The sequence below is a fragment of the Sinocyclocheilus rhinocerous genome, unplaced genomic scaffold (assembly GCF_001515625.1).
Source record: "Sinocyclocheilus rhinocerous isolate Xijiao unplaced genomic scaffold, SAMN03320098_v1.1 scaffold921, whole genome shotgun sequence".
Taxonomy (NCBI): domain Eukaryota; kingdom Metazoa; phylum Chordata; class Actinopteri; order Cypriniformes; family Cyprinidae; genus Sinocyclocheilus; species Sinocyclocheilus rhinocerous.
The window spans coordinates 318,118-341,070 of NW_015640057.1; the positions used below are offsets into that span (position 1 = coordinate 318,118).

Consider the following 22,953-nt stretch of genomic DNA (forward strand, 5'->3'; position numbering starts at 1 on the left):
TGCACATCGGCTTTGAGGCTTTTATGATGCGAGATTAACGTAAACACAGCCCACGGTGAACATCCTTGTAATTCGCTTCAGCCTTTTTGAACTTTATGAATGATTATTTTAGGCTCAAGTGGTGCATGCTTAAGGAACTGGAAGCAAGCAGAATACGGCTGTTTCTAAAGCACGCAGTGCCATCTGCTGTTAAAAACTAAGCTCAGAACATCGATTTATTGTCCCAGCCCTAAACGCCGCCCAAATGTTTACTTAAAGAAAGGAGGCGTTACTTTTATTATTGTAGTCGTGGAGAAGCTGTGTGTTTCCAAATATGGCAAGGGGCGTAACATTTCCGTCACACGCTTGAGGTATTCGGCCAATCACAACGCACTGGATAGCTGGCCAATCACAGCACACCTTGATGAGCTTTGTAAAAATCAACACGTTTCGGAAAGGCGGGGCATAGAGGAGCAACAATAATGTACAGTATGTGGAAAATAATGTGTTTTGAAACTGCGTAAACATTGCATTACATCAAATACACAAAATAATGTTATTGTTAGCATCGTCATATGACCCCTTTAAATCCATGATATCTTGTTGTGTTTCTCTGCATGTCGTGTGTGGGAAGATGTGGGAAGATTTGTCAAAATATCTACTTTTGTGTTAAACAAAAAGAAACTATGGGATTTGAACGACGTGATCATTTCATTTTTAGGAGAAACGTTGCTTTAAAGCCATTTTTAATAAACAGACAGGCTACAAAAAGGTTATCTAATCAGTCACAATCAAGCTGATCAGCCACGATCAACCAGTGATCTCAGATATTTTTGAAGCTAAAAGAGTATTTTGTAGACACAGAGTTTGCTTAAAATGCTCGGATGTGTCATAAGACTGAAGGAGATTTGAAGCACTTAATGACGGATTTGTTTGCAGATCTTGCTCTGGGTTTACCGTGTGTGTTTTATAAAGAGTTATTTTTCATAAAGAGTTTTATAATGTATAGAGATGTATGTGAGCGCGATGTGTCCGTGGATCTGCTGTCTTGTATGTGTGTAAGGCTGGTTTATATATTTATGCTATTTTTCTAACTGTAGTTCGTCAGACGAATAACATCAGGTAACAATCATGTTATTAGTAGAAGGTGAGTGCTTTTTGATGTATTTATTCGCCATGTTGTTCTCTGCGTGTATTAGAATCGTATTTCCTCTTCAGTTCTGAAAGGAATTTATTCAGTAGTTTCTGCTTGTTAACATAAGATCATGTTTCCTTCCCGCATTTCTGAAAAATGACGTGTTTGTTGTAAGTGCCTTTCTTCCTGAACCTTTTGCCTTTCCTGTTAATCTCTCTGCTTTACTGAGTCTAACACAGCAGCCCAGCATTAAATGATCATCCAACGTTAATAAATTTTTTTTAAGAACAATGATCTCAAGTTGTGCTATTCTAGTCTACACCAAGTCTACTCTGTTGTTTTTAACCAGGTTATAGCCTGAAATATTGACTAAATATTTGATTATCTCAGACTGCATTAGCAAACTTTCCATGATTGTTGGAACACAGTGTTATTTTAGTATTGTATACTATATACTTACTGTCTTATTATATATATATTTGCATATATGCAATTAATTAGCTTTTATTTTTTTAGTTTTCATTTAATTGTAGTATTTTTGTTGTATGTATGTATATGTGTATAGCTTTAGTTTTAGGTCATATTTAGTAATATTTAGTAATATAGAACTTAAGGTTAGACTTATTTATTCCAGTTTGTCCAATTTGTCACGGCAACATTTCTAATATTTGTCAAGTTTAGGCATTTCATCTAATATTTATTTTTGATGTATACTGAAAATTATTATTATTATTTTTTTTAATAGTTTAGTGCTTTTATACAGTTAGTTATAAAGTTTATAAAGTTAGTATTTTATTTAAAAGAGACCAGTTAGTTCATATTACTTTTCCAGTGAAAATAATAATAAAAAAATAAATAAAAAAACTGAAACTTTATGATTTGCAGTGTAGGCTTATTAAATGTTTTACATTATGGCTTTCAAATATGTAAATAACTGTTTGCAGTTGATATCCCATCAATTTCTGTTATATAGGACTTGAAAGTGGGAATACAATAAATAGTTTGTGCTTTGTTGTCTTTGTATAATACATTTTTCCCAGCAGATGGAGCACTAGAGTTATGGATTTGTATTATTATTATTATACCTTCACAAACAGGCCTGTAAACATGACTTATGCAGATGCTTCTAGTGTAATCAAGCTTTACTGTAATTAATGATAGTTTCTATAGATAGATGCGTGTAGATTAAACATGCTTAAAAGTTCATGGATTTTCTAGTTATTTCTCAAATCTACATCACAAGCTCAAGAGTGGATGGACGTCCTCATCTCCTCTCAAAGACTGAAAAGGGACAAAAACTAACACAAATGCTGTCAGAAAATAAAACAATTAGGTGCTTTTAAAAATTGATTACATTAAAATACAATATAAAACGCACCAAGCCGCTATAAAAACAGACCGGGACAGGATATGTTCTTGTATTTGAACCCAAACAGGGCAGGAGTGTGTCATCAACAAACTTCAAAGCGTGAGAAGCAGACACAAAGAGTCTGTCCTGCCTGGGCTCAAATATCGCGGGGTTATAATAATATCTAGAGCACATTGATAATACAAATCACACAATAAGCAGCAGTGAGCTGGAGCCATGTGACCTGAATCATCTTACCTGATTCAGCATTACTCATAAACCCACTGTATGAATTTAATATCGAAACCTACCTCACAGCAGCCAGGGGATAAATAAAGTCTACGCACATTAATGTTGAACGTTTGAGGGGAAATACAGAATGAATGTCTGAGAAACTGTAATCCTGTGTTACCTTGTTCCGTGTGTTATACTCTAATCCTGAATAGTGAAATTCAAGAGGTTAACTAGCTACTTATTTGCATATTCATAAGGTTAATAACAATTGGACAACCACAGTAGTACATGACATGTTTTAACTGCTTGTCATTTGTCTCATTAGCATTTAAAGGGACATGCACCGAAACGGGTCGCTGTGTGCGGAGCTGTTTTTGACAGGGTAAAAAGGGTGTTGTTTTACACTACCATTGAAAAATTTTAACCAGTGTTATAGACTTTTCATTAAGACCCTAAAGAATCACATCAGCTTGTGGAAAATGGGTATCCGATGACCCCTTTAAGTTTCTGCGATTGTACAAATGTATTAAATATTTAATGAGGAAAGTGGAAGGGCGGTTTCTGATTGGTTGTAACTGAATAACTTGCTGTATCTGTCACTTAGGAGCAATCGATCATAAACAGTTTTAATACGTACACTGTACAGATAGCAAATATTCATCTGCTGCTTTTGCTTATTTATTTATTTGTTTAAAATGTGACACATCACCCAGGGTCAAAAGCTAAAAGGTTTCACTAGAAAGGAAGCAAGATGAATATCTGTAGGCATATGGGCAGCATCCATCCCAGTCTCTTCAACATCTGATATTGTTCTTATATGGAATTATTGACTTCATTGTCATGCTTACTGTGTATGGAGTTATGCTGTAAAAATCTGTTCTTAGTCATGCAGGGATAATTTATGGAGTCTCCTATTATTAGCGATCAAACATCAAGACATTATCTAATGGCTGAATAGAACGGCTGGGGACACCTGTGTTGATTTGAGCTCCATCATCATCATCATCATTGTGGAAGTGATTCAGAGCTTCTGGGAACTGTGTGTGAGTCTCAGCACTTCTGCGCCGATCTGAATGAAAGCCGGCCATAGCTGAGGCCGTGAGTCAGTGTGTGATTTCAGCGTCTGAAATATGACCACATGCTGCTCTCGTACAGATCACTCAGCATCACTAAGAGCCCGGGATGGTTATTATGTTGCATTTGATCATTCAGTTGCTTCAAAAAGGGTCTGAATCTCATTGGATTGGATTAGATTTAAATATAAAGAAAGTGGCATTTATTCAAGTTAACACACTGAAGCAAAACTGTTTAAAAAGTTAAAAGAAGTTAGAACCGGTTTTATTTTTATTTATTTTTTTTAACATTGATTTTGTCACTTCCTCTTACTGTGACACTCCCTCTTATTCAGTCTAAAATAAAGCAATAAGCCCAGTGAAGCCATGGTTTACAGTGAATTTATAACAGCTAAAGGGGACGCTGTGAGGCACGACGCGAAGCGGAGCTTTTATAAAACGGTTATTCCACACATGTAGTTAGGTTTCACAAAATAAAACAGAGCAAATAAAGTGTAATGATATTAATAAAAACAGTATTTCTTCCACCAAACAATGTAGTTCCAAAAACAGTTGTGGTTGCAACAAAGTGGTTGCCAAGCAACACACAAAAGTAAATAAAGGTGTATGTTTGTAGAGTAATGTACAACAGCTTCGAACGTGGCTCAGCCAATCAGAATCAAGGACCGGAACTCTCCGTTTCATAATGCTATTTTTGCATATTCAGTCACAGATTAAATGGTTCAGTCATACACATACAATATATATGAAATAAACACACACACACACACACACACATTTCATATACATGTCTTTATACACTGTGCAAAGGTTTGGTATCAGAATTCTTACTGATCCCAAACAGTGTATAAAGACATATATGCAATATAATATGAAATGTGCTAACCAATCACAGCACACACTGGCCCAGCTAACAACACACACTGGCCCAGCTAACCAATCACAGCACATTTCGTATTTCAGAAGGCGGGCTTTCATTTGATACAGGAACTATTCGAGCCGTTCATGCCGGACTGGGGAGAGAGATGTTGTAATAATGTAAAATGTGTGAAAAATAATGTGTTTTTCGAACAACCTAGTATGAGAGCCTGTTCTAGTACACCCCCAAAACAAAATCAAGACTTTGTAAAAGAGCATAATAGGACCCCTTTATGCGATGACATCACCATCTAGGAAATGACATGTTTTAGGTGGAAGGACAACAAACCAATGTAGGCTTTCAACAAAACACTGGATGAACTGTGAGATGTTTTGTGGTATTAATTGGTCTGTAAAACATCCCATATGTTTAATAAAACTGAAATCTGTACATTTAAGTTGTAAACTAACTCTCAATTCCTAAAAAAAAAAAAAAGCGATGACTGACTTGGGCTCTTTTTTTCAATCTGATTAGGAATCCCGTTCATTTTCTTGCCTCTGCATAACATCTAATAAAGTTTGACCAGAGAAAGTCTAACATAAAATACATTCACACACCCATATTCAGTTTTTTTCTCTTAAATATATATCCTCTCATTCTTTAGAATCACAGCAGCAGTGGAAAGGCAGTAAAAACACAGGCTTGTTTTGAAGTAATCCATTGAGCTGATATTCCTGAAGAAATATTCATTCTGTCAATCCTGAAGTCGCACCTCACCGCTGGCAGCTTTAGGGGCTGGATTTAGCGCGCCGTGAGGAACACAAACAAACACAGCCGACGCATCATAAATATGCGCGACATTTAAATGCAGATGTCAGACAATACCCGTCAGTAATGGCCGCGTGCTCTCGTAAAAACAAAAATGAACAGAGCAAACCTCGCGAGTTTAATTCATCTCCAAGGCCATCCATAAGAACATTTCCATGCGATATTGATCAAACTTGAAACATTTAGCTGCTGGTGGACGATCGAGAGCAGTAAAAAAAACACAGCCAGTGAGGAAGATGTTATTGCTCAGAGCTTGATCTTTCACAGCTCAGGTCTTCTCAGTTAGGTTTTTCATCTTATTAGAGCTGTAAAAAAAGACACAAGTGAGACACTTGTTGACATACAGTAAGAGTATAGAGCTCTGAAATGAATGTGGAAACCATATCAGAGACCTGATGAGAGATGTTTGAGTTCACATGAAGATCTGTGATTTGTGATCTGAATCTATAGACGTGTAAGAATTTATCTTTTTTGAGAATTGAGAATTGGTCCCTAAACTAAAGTGTTACGACAAAAATAAAATATTAAATGCACTTTAACCTAAAAATGGTAAAAATCTAAATTAACGGGTTTTATTCACTAAATACACTCATTTATAGCACAAAAACTAGCTTATATGGGTTAAATCAGGTAGAAGTATCACTTTGAACTAACAATTTTGCAGTGTGCTGTTAATGTTCAAATTCTTAATAATGTTTGTCTTATTAAAAAAAGTGGCAGGGAATGAATGTATTTCTCTCTTGTCTTTTAACACTATGAAAATGAACATCTGATGCTTTTGCGGACTGTCTACGTAGCTCAGTCTTCACAGGATATTGAGGAAGAGTGAAAAAAAGCTTTTAAAGGCAGAACAAAACAGCAGTGACAGGCATCAATCCACACATACAAACTCATACAATATACTGGGAACAGGAAAATGCGCAGAATCAAAAATTAAAAGAACTCTTAAATCCGCAAATAAATGCCAGTGGATATAATAATACATATGGCTAAATAAAAATGATTTAAAAAAAAATAATAATGCCAGTTTATTGAAATTAATCACAGTTTAAAATGAGGGACTGAATTTGAAAAATAAATAAATAAATAGCCCATCGACCGAATTTTATATTCTCTTTTATAGAAGTCTTAAACTCCAATTTTGTTATTGATTGATTAAAAATGATTTACTTTTATTTAGGGAACCTTAAATCTATCAAAGGGGACAGTAAAGATATTTATATTGTTACAAACAATTTCTATTTCAAATAAATTATTTTCTTTTGAACTGTCTATTCATGAAAAAACAAAATCCTGAAAAATATGTGCAACTGTTTTCAACATTGATAATAATCAGAAATGTTTCTTGAGCAGCAAATCAGCATATTAGTATGATTTCTGGAGATCATGTGACACTGAAGACTGGAGTAATGATGCTGGAAATCCAGCTGCGCATCACAGAAATAAATTACAGTTTAACACATATTCACATAGAAAACAGCCATTTCAAACAGTAATAATATTTCACAACATTCATATTTTTACTGTATTTTTCATCAAATAAATATAGTTTTAACTTTTAAACAGTACATTCTAAAAAAATGCTGGGTTAAATACAAACCAGTGCTGGGTAAAATAGGGACAAAACCAGCAATTGGGTTGTTTTGACCCAGCGGTTGGGTTACTACCCAGAAGGTTGGGTTAAACATTTAACCCAACCGCTGGGTCAAAACAGCCCAATTGCTGGGTTTGTCCCTATTTTACCCAGCACTGGGTTGTATTTAACCCAGCATTTTTTAGAGTGTAATGTGTGCCTGTATCATTCAAACTGTTGTTGCATGTAAACACCTCATTCAGAATATTGTATCACGTATATCATTTCCAAACAAAAGAGTTTGGAGTGAGTAGGAGATAGATATGAACATAAATTAGTATATAGACAATGCATTATTAATGCATTACTAGATTCGCTTGACCTACATTTTGCAATTTAGCTTTTAACAGCAGAAAATGAGCTGAATAGAGTTGACTGAGTTAGAGTGCACTGTAGAATGTCTTAGAATAGTCTTGAAAATGAAGTTGCAGTATGAAGGAATACTGCGTTAGTCATGAAGCATAAAGGTTGTTTTCACAACAGCAGTTCAACCAGAAAACAGAAAATGATGTGTAAAAGTGGCTTAGAGGAAAACAAAATATTCCCGAGCAGGAAGTCCAGGCGGATAATTATGCACGTATAGTGTGAAAATATTGGTGTCAGACAGTGCTGGCATGCTGTGTTTGTGTTTTAGGAAGTGGAGGTGTAATTTGTCCATATCAAGTCTGTTGCTAAGGACCCTAGGCCACGGATAATAGCGCTCCCGCGCAGCACTTCATATCTAATGACTGTAAAACATGACTCGTATGAGTGCAGTATGAGCACCTGGTGTGCTCCTGTTCACACAAAACCAACATGGCATATGTATTTATGTATTTGTGCGCCGCACGGAAGAACCATGAATCAAAAGATCAGGTGGACAGTAATAGTCATGTTCACGCACCATCAAAGAGGAAAATTCCTCACGTATAAGGTAGCCGGCTTCGGTCAACACTTCATTGTTCACAGCAACACAAGCTGCGGAGAAGAAGCGACAGGTAAAAATAACTTGTTTACATCACAGTGGCATTTAATAAAATCATGTTTTTTGAAAACAGACAACCATGCAAAATATATCATTAGGCTCAGTGTGGCTCATCGTCTATTAACGCATTTGATTATAATGACTTGTACTGGATGCTGTGCAAACACACAGTCAACTTTTAAGGGTCGAGTGTGTGTGCGTGCGTGTGCGTGCGTGCGTGTGTGTGTGTGTGTGGGTGTGTGGTTTTAGAGGTGAATGAGTTAATCAAAAGTGGGCTGGAAATAATGAATGTGTGTTTGTGTTGTCAACTGAAGTCACAACATGCCAAAAATAATTTTAGTTTGTAATGCAGGCTGGCTAAGCAGCACTGAATTATGAATTATACAATTTTCCTTTTTCTTTTGTTATTTTGCTTCCATTTTATTTATTTTTAACAGAAAAGGCCATAACACCATTTATTTGTAAACTGAACAGAAACAGAAAGCACGTAGCATAATTAAGCTTTAAAAAATAAATGGACGATTTATTATTATTATACTTATTCTAATATCTATTTAAGTTTCAGTCTTGCTGGACTAGTTAAAATGTATAGGCTAAGTTGTCATTATTTACTCACCCTGTTATTCAAACCGTATGACTTTCTTCAGATCTTCTTCAATTGTTCAGTGAAAGACTGTTTCGTAGTTATAACGAACAGGGACCTTTGTGTGAGGGAAAGACACAAACGTTAATTGTTATTCACTAAAATAAATTATTCCGTTTATTCGATTAAAGGGGTCATATGATGCGATTTCAAGTTTTCCTTTCTCTTTGGAGTGTTACAAGCTCTTGGTGCATAAAGAAGATCTGTAAAGTTGCAAAGAAGTTGTAAAGTCTCAAATCCGAAGAGATATTCTTTATAAAAGTTAAGAGTCAGCCACGCCTACCTAAAACGGCTCGTTCTAACACGCCCCCACATATCAAACCCGAACAGTACTACTAACTTATAAAGATTAAGAACACTGCAATTAAGACCGATGAGCTTTGTAAAAATCGACGCGTTTCAGAAATGCGGGGCATAGAGGAGAAACAATAATGTACAGTATGTGGAAAATAATGTGTTTTTTTAACCTTAAACCGCATAAACACATTTCATTACACCAAATACAAATAATGTTCTTTTTAGCAACATCATATGACCCCTTTAACACGACGAGTTTACAATGATTCGTTCACGAACCGAACCGATTCTCGAGTTCAGCTCACTGACTCATTGGTCGGTTCGCAGTGGTTAATGGCTCACTGGAGGGAAGAATAGGCCTATCAATGAATAATAACGACCTTAATTTCGGTCTACTTCTCACACAAAGTTGTCGAACGAATTCAGAAGACGTATCATAGTGCATGAGTCTTGTAGACAACATTAATGTCACTTTATTGTGATTCTGCGTCCTCTTGGACGCTTGAAGCTTCCCTGTTCATGTATGAATTGCGTGCAAAACATGTTCGGATCTTCAGAAAGAAAGTCATAGGGGTTTGGATGACATGAGGGTGAGTAAATGATGACTGGGTTACGGTTAGACCTTTTGTTACATGCTGTAATTATAGACCAATAAAAACTTTGACCAAAAGTTTACAGTTGAAATTTATATTTCAAAGTAGAGACCGATTTTACTGGAAATTAAGCATTTCTTAAACACTCTTTACAGCAAAACTATAGGTGACACTTTATAATACATTCCATGACGGTAATAATTTAATTATATAGCTTAATGCTTAACAGTCACAGATGATTAATATACATTGGCATTAAAGTTTGATGCTGTATATATATATAAAGGTTCTTTAACTATTTATATGTTTAGCATGATGATGTTTGTAAATGACTTATTAATGAATGATATATTATAAAGTGTTACTAGGTTACATCACTGTAGTTTTGTGTTGCTGCTGGTGAAACAGTAATCCTTTACATTAGCAGCCACTGATTCATGCTCTCATACACGCTTTAATGAGCGCAGTCTACGCCTGTCTGAAACACACTGACCAATAGGATCGCTGATGGGCGTGGCCGTGAACCGTGTTGGCCAATAGGAATATCGAAGGGCGGGGCTGAACGCTCTCAACGCTGTCAAAGAATTTCCTCATGGTTTTGCGGTCTTGGAGTTGTCATGTTTTGAGTTGTGGGAGTGTGTTTAATTTGGATATTGTGATCGACAGTGCGGTGATGTATGAACGGCTTTCGCTTATTATAACTTATTTAATTCTTCTTTGCTGGCATCACTGCGATTAGCACATTCCTGTGTGATCATCGCAACTTCATTTCTGCCAACTTATTATTTCTCAGTTATGATGAATATGTAAACAGTCCCGCGGTAGGTTCACCCTGACCGGGGCTCATTGACAAGGATGCTTTTGGATGGACACTGATTCATTTTGATGAGGACACTTGCGGATTCTTCAGGGAGAAAAACAGGTTTATTCCAGCATGTCCCGGAGGAAACAGGCTAAGCCACAGTATGTTCTCATCGGTAAGTTTTCTGAACTAGCATGCTGAGGGCGTTTGATCAAAGCGCGCAAATTTAAGTTTGAAAAAAGTACGGAATTTGAGCAACATTTCTTTCTTATCCACAGATTTTAATACAAAGCAACTACTACAACTCTTTATTCTGTGTGTGTGTGTATATACCTCAAAACATAGTCAATATCTAGTTGTGTCCCACATTTTAAACACAGTTGTCTTATTGCATGAATTTCACCATATTACAAAAAATTTAACATTCCATTAAAATTGTGACACCCAGGAAATAACATAATTTGTAATTTTACCTACATGGTGGGAAAACAAGTTCTCGTTTTGAAATTCCTAATTTTTTACAAAAATTGTTGCTTCTGTCAATCATTTAACTCTTATTACCAAAGTTTTTTTTTTAGAAATGTTCAAATAATCTCTTATTTTTCTTGAATTAATGGGAAATAAAAATGTATCAACATCTATAAACTAACATTTTGTCACAAACTAGGCTAGTTTAATCTGCAACTCTGTTGCTAACAACCCTGTTGCCCATTAATTTTCATTTGAAAAAATCTATTGTTGTAAAGTGTATAGAAAAACAGACCTTATTATGGTACCCTATTAATAGATAGTTCCTGCTGTTAAACTTTACATTATCTGCTTTATAGTGGAAAAAAAAGTTGTATCATTTAAATCTAAAACAAAACCTGTCATATCTATTTACAGTAAGGCTATCCTAGATATGCACTTGAAACAAAACTGTTCTTTTTACATAATTTGAGATCAGTTTGAAAATGTCATAAAGTTATTGTAAAACGTAAACAGATTTTGCTAAATACTCAATATGCATATGATGTTATACTTGGTAACTAGGAAGTAATTTTATAATAAGAATTGTATTTTCCCACTATGTCATGAATTGTGTTACATCTGAGATGCATGCTACTGTGTTGCCTTTTACATTAAGTTGCTATCTAATATGATCTTATATAAAAAATGTATATCTTTTTTTTCTTCTTGAAATTCAGATCATACAATGGAGAACGACCCCACTCCAAACTGCGAAGTCCATATCTGTGAACAATGCTGTGCTGAATTTTCCAGTGCAACAGACTTATACCAACACCAGAAAGACTGTTCAAAAGATCAATTAGTTCTAATAGTTAGTGAAAACGAAAGCCTAGATTATCCACCTTCTGGCCTCAAAATTAATTCACCATTCTTCAACAATGAGGAGAATTTGGATGGAGTGACAAGTAATGACCATGCAGAAGAATTTTGTGACTTCTCTGATGATAGAACATCAGTGGAAGCTGACGAATTCTTACACACATTTAAAAACAGCAGTCATGACATTGGCAAAAAGTCTCATTTATATCATGATAATGAAAACTGTGATTATTCTGATGGCTTTAGCTCAGAATTCTCAACTGTACTACCTCAAGAGAATACCTTACTTGAGTTATGTAAATTATCAGCCATTAATAGCAATGTCTTCATTGAGAACCTAGAAAACACCAAAGTTGCTGTTGCTCAGTTCTCACATGAAACAAGTTTAAATCCAAAGACAAGTTGCAGAAACGCTAGCGACAGCAAAATGGCCGCCTCTGGTTTGATTGAGCAGCTGTTAACACTGCAGGAACAGCAGGTGCAGCAGTTAAAACTAATTGAAGAAATTCGATGCCAAATAATGCTATTAGCAACCCAAAATCCTGATACACCTGTGGCCACAAATACCTACAATGGTCTGTCTCAAATCAGTTCACTGATAAAACGTAGCTCACACCTCTCTGAACAACTCACAGCAGCTGCTGGGCTAGTAGAAAACCTAGCTGCTAATGTTAAACTGTCTAAACATGTTATTTCACAAAACACCCAAGATGACCTAAGGGGTGATAAAGGAAACTTCCAAATGACTGATGAAAACAGAGGCAACCCATCAAAGGTTGGTAGTGATCTGTGTAGTAATCAGTCTTTGAATGGTAACACAGTCAGTGATACAGCTGATGGCAAAGCTCATTTTAAAAATCCTGCACAATCTCCTGCTTCAATTACAGATGGGATTCTAAACAAACTTGAAATGCCCCATAAACCAAACAGCTTTAATATTTCTGCTCCTTGCTCCTTGCCTAGTATTGGGGCAATTGTGGAGGACCTGAATGCTTTGACTGCCCTAGCCCAGCATAGGAAAGCCAAACCCCTCAATGTAAGTGTATGTGAACACAAGAGACCATCTGAAGATTGTATATTAAAGCACAAATGCAGGTTCTGTGCCAAAGTATTTGGAAGTGATAGTGCTTTGCAAATACACCTGCGTTCTCACACTGGAGAGCGACCCTACAAATGTAACATATGTGGAAATCGGTTTTCCACCCGTGGAAATCTCAAAGTCCATTTCCAACGTCACAAGGAGAAGTATCCTAACATACTAATGAATCCTTATCCGGTTCCAGAGCATTTAGATAATGTCTCAGCCAGCACAGGTATTCCATATGGCATGTCTCTGCCTCCTGAGAAGCCTGCTCTCAACTGGTTGGATAGTAAACCTTTAGTGGGTAACTCACTTGGCTTTAGGCTGCCATCATCTTTGCCAAGTCTTCTACCCATCATTAAAAAAGAGGAGGAAGGGGTATCAATAACTAAACATCATAGTCCTGTTGTCAGTGAGGTGTGTGAAAGACGTAATGGACATCAAGAGGGATTTGGTCGTAGCCCTCTTCTAATTTCAATTGAGAAATTTCAAGAGGTTACACAACCCTTGAGTGTTGCTACCTTACTAAGCTCCTCAGGGGAGGGTTCAAGAGACGACATTAATACCTCGGTCAATACAACCTTAATAACCAAGCTAAAATCGGAGCAGCTTGAAACCAAATTTCTTTTTGGAAGTCTTCCAAATCCTCCTGGAGCATCTGAGACTTCAAAGCTGGAGCAGTTAGTGGAGAACATTGACAAGAAGTCTACTGACCACAATGAGTGTGCAATCTGCCACCGGGTTCTTAGCTGTCAAAGTGCCCTTAAAATGCATTACCGCACCCATACCGGAGAAAGGCCATTCAAATGCAGAATGTGTGGACGGGCGTTTACAACCAAGGGCAATCTCGAGACACACTACAGCATTCATCGTTCCATGACACCTCTTAGGATACAGCATTCATGCCCCATATGTCAAGAAAAGTTTACAAATGCAATGGTTCTACAGCAGCATATCCACATGCATATGGGTGGTCACATTCCTAATGTCCCATTGCATGATAGCTGTGCAGAACCCATGGATCAGGATGCTGACTCTGTAGATGGTAGGACCTTGGAAGAGGATACCTTGTCCAGTGAGAACATGGATGTTATGGAAGGGGCATCCGATTCAAAATACCCAGCCTCTTTACTGGACAGTGTATGTTCTTCCCCTGCTTCTTCTGAGTTTGCCATAGCAACTGGGACAGAGAGTCAGATTGCAGTTTCGAATGTGGAAAATTTGTCAAACGTCGATAAGTTGATTTTGGGGAATGAATCAGTGGATGGAGACTGCTCAACCCTGAGATTATCTTCACTAGATAGTGACCATGAGAGTGTAGGGAGAAGGATTTTGGCCATCACTGAGACGACACCCTCCTGGAACCCATCCTCCCCCAATGGCTCTGCTTATGAAAGGCAAGGATACACTACAACTGACAGAAATCTGAAATCTGCTGAATCAAAAATCTCAAGCCTACAGCCAAATCTTACAGTGTCTAGATTACTTGATGGAACATCTGGAGATACACCAAAAGATAGCTTGATCATGATTTTTCCATTTAATGAGTGTGGATCCCTAAAAAGCAATGTTTGTGATATCTGCAACAAGACATTTGCCTGTCAAAGTGCTCTGGATATTCATTATCGAAGTCACACCAAAGAGCGACCATTCATCTGCACTTCGTGCAACAGAGGGTTCTCAACCAAAGGTAACCTTAAACAGCACATGCTTACCCACCAGATGCGAGAGTTACCTTCACAGTTGTTTGAGCCAGCAAATCAGATCCTGATTTTTCCACCAAACCAGTTTCTACCCTCCATGGAACCAATTATTCCCTGGAAAAGGATTGACCACAATGGGCTCATCAGAAAAGATCCTAAAGATTCACACACAGGTATAGTTAGCTCAACAGCTTCCACATTGCCTGTACTTTCTACACCAAAATTAACACCAACACCACTTAGGCGAACAGCTAAACAACACTTCTGCCACACTTGTGGGAAGACCTTCTCTTCTTCAAGTGCACTGCAAATTCATGAAAGAACTCACACTGGTGAGAAACCCTTCGCCTGCAACATATGTGGACGTGCATTTACCACTAAAGGAAATTTGAAGGTACACCAGTTAAAAGTATTTAAAAATGTTCAGTCACTTATTTTGTATAGATTCAGTTGTAGCATTCCAGATACCTCATAACCAATTACCTACTTGCATTTGGCATCTTGTTTTCTATCTAGGTTCATATGGGAACTCACATGTGGAGCAGTTCTCCAGCCAGCCGAGGTTGCAGACTTTCTGTTGATGATCCATTCCTTAGATCCAATTCTGAGCAATTTCAGGACTCTTCCCCAAAAGATGTTGTGGGTAAGCTGCGCAACGGAAATTCCTTAGGCCTCTGGAGCCAATATACCTCTCTCACTAGTGGTTTGGGTGCAAGGACAAATTAAATGCCTGTAATTCAAAATGGTGCCATACCTCACCTGTCGATTTCTGCTGGGCAACTGGAAAACATAGAAAAATTGCAACTCAACAGAGCTTTACCTTGGCTCGAGAGATTGAGCGAAAATGGTGCAAACTTTCATTTCCGGGAATTGGTAGAAGACAATAAAACAACAGCGACGAATTGAGTTTCGTCTTTCAGGGTGCAAGCCTGTACATTCAAATGTGATGCAATTTCATATGCGTGTTGTTTCTTTAGGATTTTTGTACAAGTGTACTAGTGACATTAATACAAATTCTGCTGTTGGTTAATGTTCCCTAGTTAGGACAGATCTTCACAACTGAAGTAGTGTTGATTGTATTTTATTAATTAATTTGATGCTTTTTGTTGTTTTGCTGAGGAACATTCTAAGTATTGTTAATATGCAGCTATCATCTTTTATTTTACAATTTAGTTGTTTTTTTTTTATAACTGAAGGTATTTATCCAGTACATTTGCTAAACTCTTTATAGTGGATAAATGAATCCCTATTTCTTATCAAAAACTACTTATCAGTCAGTGTTTCACATTCATATATTTTGTGCTTGAATTATGTGTTCTTTTATACGTACAGTATTTAGATTGTAAATGTAAACATTAAACCATGCTAAAACTATTTATTTTAATTTTTTACCCTTTAAAAAATACTCTGTACATTTATACTGTTACATTGGAGGAACTGTTATGTATGACATTGATTTATGTTGTGGCATCATGTCTTGTGTATTATGGCAACTGCATAAGTTCTCAAAGCCATTTTCCATTTCAACTGTCTCTGCATTTGGCTTATACAAAGCATGAATAATTGCATTTCCCTTTTGATTAAAAGGAGTGTGCTTTTGTAATTTTACTTAAAAGTCGTACCATATGAGTGTGTATACCTTCAAGCACCTGTCTCCTCTTTCATTGATTTACCTTTAAGAAAGAAATGATTCTTTCCCTACTTCCACACAAGCAGAATTCATGCCATTTCTCTACTGATCAAAAATCTAGGTCACCTTGTCCTCTACATTTACATTTCAATAAACTTACCAATAATAACACATTGTGTTAATACGCAACGATCTTTGCCAATGGAAGATGATACTTCTACAACCAAACAGAATAATAGAGGCCATTCATCGAGCAGGTACGACTCATCAGCTCTACCTCATGTCTGTAAACCACACGGACAGATGGTCAGCAATGGTTTAGCGTTTGTTGTCTGGACTCTGGAAGTCTGTTTAATAGGTGATAAAATGTGCTATTATCAAATTGTGAATGTTGTGGTTATTATTACTGTGATCATTGTCATATGGCTAATGTGTTATGATATGGCTACTTTTATAATTGTATTTGCCATCGCTGCCGATCAGAGGTAGCTGATCCCTACTGAGTCTTGGTCTCTCCAAAGATTTCTTCCTCATTTTAATTGTAACAAGAAACTAAATAGGGCATATAAACCTGTGGTCCATTGTGTGCAGAGCTGTTCGACTGGACTCTCCCAGCAAGTTCTATTCTTCCATAGTGACACATCCTGTATAACCAAAAACATCGAGATCCGTTGAGTAATATGTCCACTGAATGTCCACAATAATACTACATACCAAATCCCTCGGTGAATAAGATCTGCCCTCTTAACTGTCAAAGTCTGTTAGACACTCTTCCCAGCGCAGATACCTGCTGACGGGAACCCAACACCATCCCGCCTGCCACCATTAGCATTATAAAATGAGCAATCAGCTAGAATGAAGCTCAACGGAGTCCAGAGCTCTCCAGATACATATCTGATTCAAACAGATGGGAGGCACTGGAGGTGTAAGCATGCGGATATAGACCTCACGGGTGACTAGGGTTCAGCTGATGTTTTACATCCCCAGATCTCCCAGATACATGGATGCTGCCAAACTGGTGGCTTGACTTCTTCCTAAAATGAAAATGACAATATGGAATTATTTCACATAATGTATGAACCATTTCTTGGCTAAACAGTTCATATCATAAGTAAGTAGAAACTCACAAAACCTGTCATCTGCATGCATGTCCGGGTCCTATTTTACCCCAATATCAAAAGAAAGTGCAAGACATTATACAATGGGTTGCATAAAGAAAATAGGTCCTTTATTTTTCTGTGGTGTGTAATTTGAAAGAAAATACAAATTAATATACATAAAAAAGTCATTCTCATACTGCAATGCAAAATAATAATGATACATCAATAAAGTAATATGTATTTATACATGACAGTAGTATTTGTTGCACTGCCTTTAATTTGTAATATAGTTACAAAAACAATATAACAATTCTGTATAACAGAAAGAAAATCGTTTAATAAGAATTTACGAAAAAAATATAATAATAAAAAATTAATAATGTGTTGAAGTAGAGACAATTTATGGTTAAATGTGATTTGAAAATGTTACAAAAATCTTAATGGTTCTAAAAATAGGTTATGTTTTCCTTATGCAAAATATAATTTCTTATTTTCATTTTGAAAAGAAGTGCAGCATGCAATAAATACAAGTAGCACTGCACACATTTACATGACATTAGAAAAAAAACATGACAAAAAAAAAAACAACATCAATGTGATTGAATCTTGCTGTATTAGAACTTATTTGGCTGAATTAGGTTGCAAAATATGTGTAACCCTTTCCCATGTTTTAAAGGAAGGACAGTGACATGAAAAACAGAGAATGACACAAGAGCCGTCGAACTGTCCACAGGCCGGATAGCTTTTTCTAAGAACTCATCACAGAGGAACAAAACAGTGCTTTTCCAATCATCACATATTTCTGTTCAAAACTGCTGACATCAACCACTGTTTACAATGCAAAGAAAGAATTTCCTGTGTAAGCATTTTGCCTGCGATCATCACACTTTTGTTGGCCTGACAATGGAAATATTCAGTAACAGAGCAACGGCCAAATCTCCAGCAGGGCTTAAACGTATCCAGCCCAAACTCGACTATTGATAACACTGTGATTATGGCATTGTGTGAGGCATCCGTACGGCTCAGATCATATCTGATCATAAGCGCTGTGTGGACTCTTTGATGACCATGGGATCAGTCAGTGCTGCTCTATAACAGAATAACACGCACGGGACAGCTGCGTTTGCCATTTTTTGATTGTGACACACAGAGGGGACTGTATCCCAAATATGGTGGTACTAGTGTAGCTTTGCCAAGCCTTTGATTGATATAAATTATCATTTAGCTCTTTTCAAAAACTCTTGATTAATTTTCATTAAATTATTTTATGTTAATGGAATTTAGTTGGAGTGATTTATTCAGTAGTTAGAGTGCTTTTATTATTACTTTATGCAGTTTGATATTTCCCAGTTCAGCTTTAGTCTTTTAAAAACATTGGTCACACTGTATTTTAAGGTCCAATTCTCACTATTAACAAACCATTACCTACACTTTTACCTCAATGAACTTCTTATTCACTGCTTATCAATACACGGTAAAAAATGACCGTGAATTTAACGGTAAAAGACTGTAAAAATGCTACAGTAAAAACCTGTTAAATATTTAACGGTAAATTCCCCTACTATATACGCTGAAAAACTGTATTGGACATTAAATGTAATTTCACGGTAGTATACCGTTTTTGGAAGTGAAAAAAACTGTATAATTTACAGTGAATAACCGTAAATAGTAGGGTCATTGTTAAATTTAGGTATTGGATAGGATTATGGATGTAGAATATGGTCAGCAGAATATGTGCTTTATACTAATAAACAGCCAAAATGTTCATAATATTTATGCTAATAAGCAACTAGTTAATAGTGAGAATTGGTTCCTATACTAAACTGTTACCAAAACTTTTAGGGTCAAATATGAAATTTGAATATTAACTACACTTTTGCTTCGTGATCATGAGTGATCTTTGCATATCTTGGCAGCACAATGTTGAGTGGTTATTGAGTTGTTCTTGTTGATCTCTTGGACGTTGAATGTCTCTGCAAAAGGCTGCAATACACTACAGAACTTTTAGAATCACAACAGATTTTAAAACACTATAAACTTGCCGGTTTTGTAAAGCATTACATGGGAAAAATTGGGCATCATACAGTACACTAAAGCAGGTTCCCACACTACCAGACTTCCAAACATAACTCACACAGAAACATGTGCATTGTTGCTAGAAGACGTATGACAAATGAAAACGATGTGTTCTAAAATCAGTTTAGAATATCAAACATGTCTGATATCCTCTGACTCGATATGATCAAAGTCTGAAGCTAAAAATCATCTGTGACAATCATACACTATGTGATTTTCAGCCTTAAAGGAATTACTTCACCCAAAAATAAAAAAAATGTACTCACCCTCAGGCTCACCTCTCGAACAGATTTAGAGAAACGGATCATGGCATCACTTGCTCACCAGTGGATGCTCTGCAGTGAATGGGTGCCGTCAGAATGAGAGTCTGATAAAAAACATCCCAATAATCCACAAGTAATCCACACCACTCCAGTCCATCAGTTAACATCTGGAGAAGTGAAAAGCTGCATGTTTGTCAGAAACTAATGTATCATTAAATCATTGCTTTCACAAATGAAAAAGTCATCTAGTCTGAATCAGGAGAGAAATATGCACAGATAAAGCACCGTTTAGAAACTAAAACAGTCCAAATTATGGACTCCTATTTTAGCCAAAAGTTTAAAATTAAAATGTTTTAATGATGGATTTGTTTCTTACAAACACTCAGCTTTTGGCTTGACAAGACGCTAACTGATTAACCGGAGTGGTGTGGATTACTTGTGGATTATTGTGATGTTTTTATCAGCTGTTTGGACTCTCATTCTGACGGCACCCATTCACTGCAGAGCATCCATTGCTGAGCAAGTGATGCTAAATTTCTCCAAATATGATGAGGAAACAAACTCATCTACATCTTGGATGGCCTGAAGGTGAGTCAGTTTTTAATTTTTGGGTGGACTGTTCCTTTAAAGCATTGGTAGGTGGCCATTAATGTGTTCTGGATGGTTGCTAGGGTGTTGTGACTGTTACTACTGTATGACGTAACCAAACGTCTGATGTCTGAGTTAAAAGTGACCACTCATATCTACCATGAAGTTCTTGTACCAAGATATAGCTGAGTCACAATATTATGTAGTTGCTAGTGTGTTCTAGCTGGTTGCTAGGGTGTTATGGTTATTTTTATAGGTTGTTACTTAAAATAATTTACCCCAACTCTCTATATTATGATGAGATCTCATTCACATCTGTATCACACATGGGTGATTCTATAATTGGAGATACATTTGGCATTGCAGAAAGTTAAGAAAAAAAACTTTTCACTAACAGATTTTTTTTTTCAGTATCTTATTGAAAATATTTAATTTTAATAATTCAGTGCTTGCCAAACACACGTTACTTCCTTTTTTTTACTTTTAATGAAAAAACAGATGTCTTTATGGTATTGTTTGTCAACTCTGTTACAGACAAATTAGCCAATGTGTAGAAATAACAATAAATCATAACAGGAATGAGATGTTGATACACGTGCTCTATTGCCCATTTGATGGGATAGATAGATAGATAGATAGATAGTAGGGGTGTAATGGTACACATATTCATACCGTACGGTTCACGGGGCAAATTCCAAATGGAAGTGATCATCCCTATGCCTTTGAAGGACAGAGCCCTTGGAGTGGGGACTTTGGAGTGAGCAGGGCACGTGCGTGCCATTATGTAGTCGTTTGGAATGCACTTGGCAAAGGGAGCGACGTCATTTTCTCATTATCTTCAGCTGGGATATTCCCATGACAACGCAGCACGGTGTCCGTCAGCTGATTCGCTGACGTACACCGGCATAAAAAATATCCATTTTATATTTTAAAAAGTTTTATATATATTAGTTCCCTTCCAAGGGAACTTCGAACTGCGTCCTCTAGAGGTTGCTATGAGGAATACCTTCAGCGTGACCGGTGTCTGAAGCATACATCTAAACACAACAATAACATTGGCCGGCGACAGCCTGTGACGTCATCACCTGGCGCAACCACAGTATAAAAGGGCACCGGGAGAAAACGTCATCTTCTTCTTCGTCTTCAAGGACTGTTTTGTTTGAAGCATGCATTTCCGGTAAGAACGATTATTCTTCTTTACTATGGCGAGCACTAGTAAGGCGTTTAAGAAGTTTGTGGATCCGTGTCCTCGTTATTTGACACCTGATGACACACACGATCTTTGCGTCTTTTGTTTGGGCGAAGAGCATGCGCGCGATGTCCTCGAGGGGGCATCTTGCGTGCATGTGTGCTTTTTCCTATGAAAAATCTCCGTTCTTGTTTGTCTCTCTTTTCGAGGAAAGAGGGACAGCCATCAGCTCCCCATGGTTCAAGACCCTCCGCTGCTGAGGCATGGAGGAAAATGAGCTTGTGGGGATCGCACATGGACCTGGCTGATGAGTTGAAAAAGGGTCTTTCACTTTCGCGCTCATCAGTCACGGACGAGAATGAACTGCTGGACGAAGATGCTATCTCTCTTACATCATTTGATCCAGCGGCTAGTGCTCTGCTGGCTCAAAGCCAGGATGAGCAGGAGATGTCAGATGAGGACGAAGAAGTCGAGACTGAGTCCTCCCAGTCGTCCTGCCCCACGTATGATGAGCTGTTTGAGGTTATGGATCGCGCCACGGCGAGGCTTGACTTGCCGTGGAAGCGGGCGAGCACTAGTAAGGCGTTTAAGAAGTGTGTGGATCCGTGTCCTCGTTATTTGACACCTGATGACACACACGATCTTTGCGTCTTTTGTTTGGGCGAAGAGCATGCGCGCGATGTCCTCGAGGGGGCATCTTGCGTGCATGTGTGCTTTTTCCTATGAAAAATCTCCGTTCTTGTTTGTCTCTCTTTTCGAGGAAAGAGGGACAGCCATCAGCTCCCCATGGTTCAAGACCCTCTGCTGCTGAGGCATGGAGGAAAATGAGCTTGTGGGGATCGCACATGGACCTGGCTGATGAGTTGAAAAAGGGTCTTTCACTTTCGCGCTCATCAGTCACGGACGAGAATGAACTGCTGGACGAAGATGCTATCTCTCTTACATCATTTGATCCAGCGGCTAGTGCTCTGCTGGCTCAAAGCCAGGATGAGCAGGAGATGTGAGATGAGGGCGAAGAAGTCGAGACTGAGCCCTCCCAATCCTCCTGTCCCGCTTATGATGAACTGCTTGAGGTCATGGATCGCGCCACAGCGAGGCTTGGCTTGCCGTGGAAGCGGGCCAAGAAAGTGACACCTCGAGGCCGCCTCAACGAGCATTTTCTTTCCAGCCATAGCCCTCCAGCTCAGGTGAGCCTTCCATTTCTTCGTTACTTCCTTTTTTTTACTTTTAATGAAAAAACAGATGTCTTTATGGTATTGTTTGTCAACTCTGTTACGGACAAATTATTATTATTGTTTTTTGTGAAAATAGTTCATAAACAGAGTTGACCCTTTAAGTAACAGAATTGTAAAGTAACAGAATTGACAATTGTCCGATGGACTGTCAATTCTGTTACCGCATTGTCAGCATTGTTACTCTACCTTGGTAACAGAGTTTGACGGTAAAAGAATTGACAATTTTCTTTATTTTTGCCAAAAACTCCACTTGCTAGCATAAATGCTATAAGAGCACATGGCACTAATGAAATCATGATTAAAAGACTTTTAAATAACACAAAGTGTGATCAATGAAAAAAATCTGTTTTCCTTTTGATATTGTGGTAACA

General features: G+C 37.4%; 1 protein-coding gene across 1 annotated transcript; it reads left to right on the top strand.

Moving 5' to 3' along the window:
• Positions 1 to 10,215: 10,215 nt before the first annotated feature.
• On the top strand, positions 10,216 to 15,641 carry sall1b (spalt-like transcription factor 1b). Its single transcript, XM_016568441.1, has 4 exons — positions 10,216 to 10,261; positions 10,380 to 10,563; positions 11,576 to 14,895; positions 15,018 to 15,641. The coding sequence occupies exons 2-4, from the start codon at positions 10,521 to 10,523 to the stop codon at positions 15,225 to 15,227; spliced, it is 3,573 nt and encodes a 1,190-aa protein (XP_016423927.1). The 5' UTR covers positions 10,216 to 10,261; positions 10,380 to 10,520; the 3' UTR covers positions 15,228 to 15,641.
• The last annotated feature ends 7,312 nt before the right edge of the window (positions 15,642 to 22,953 follow it).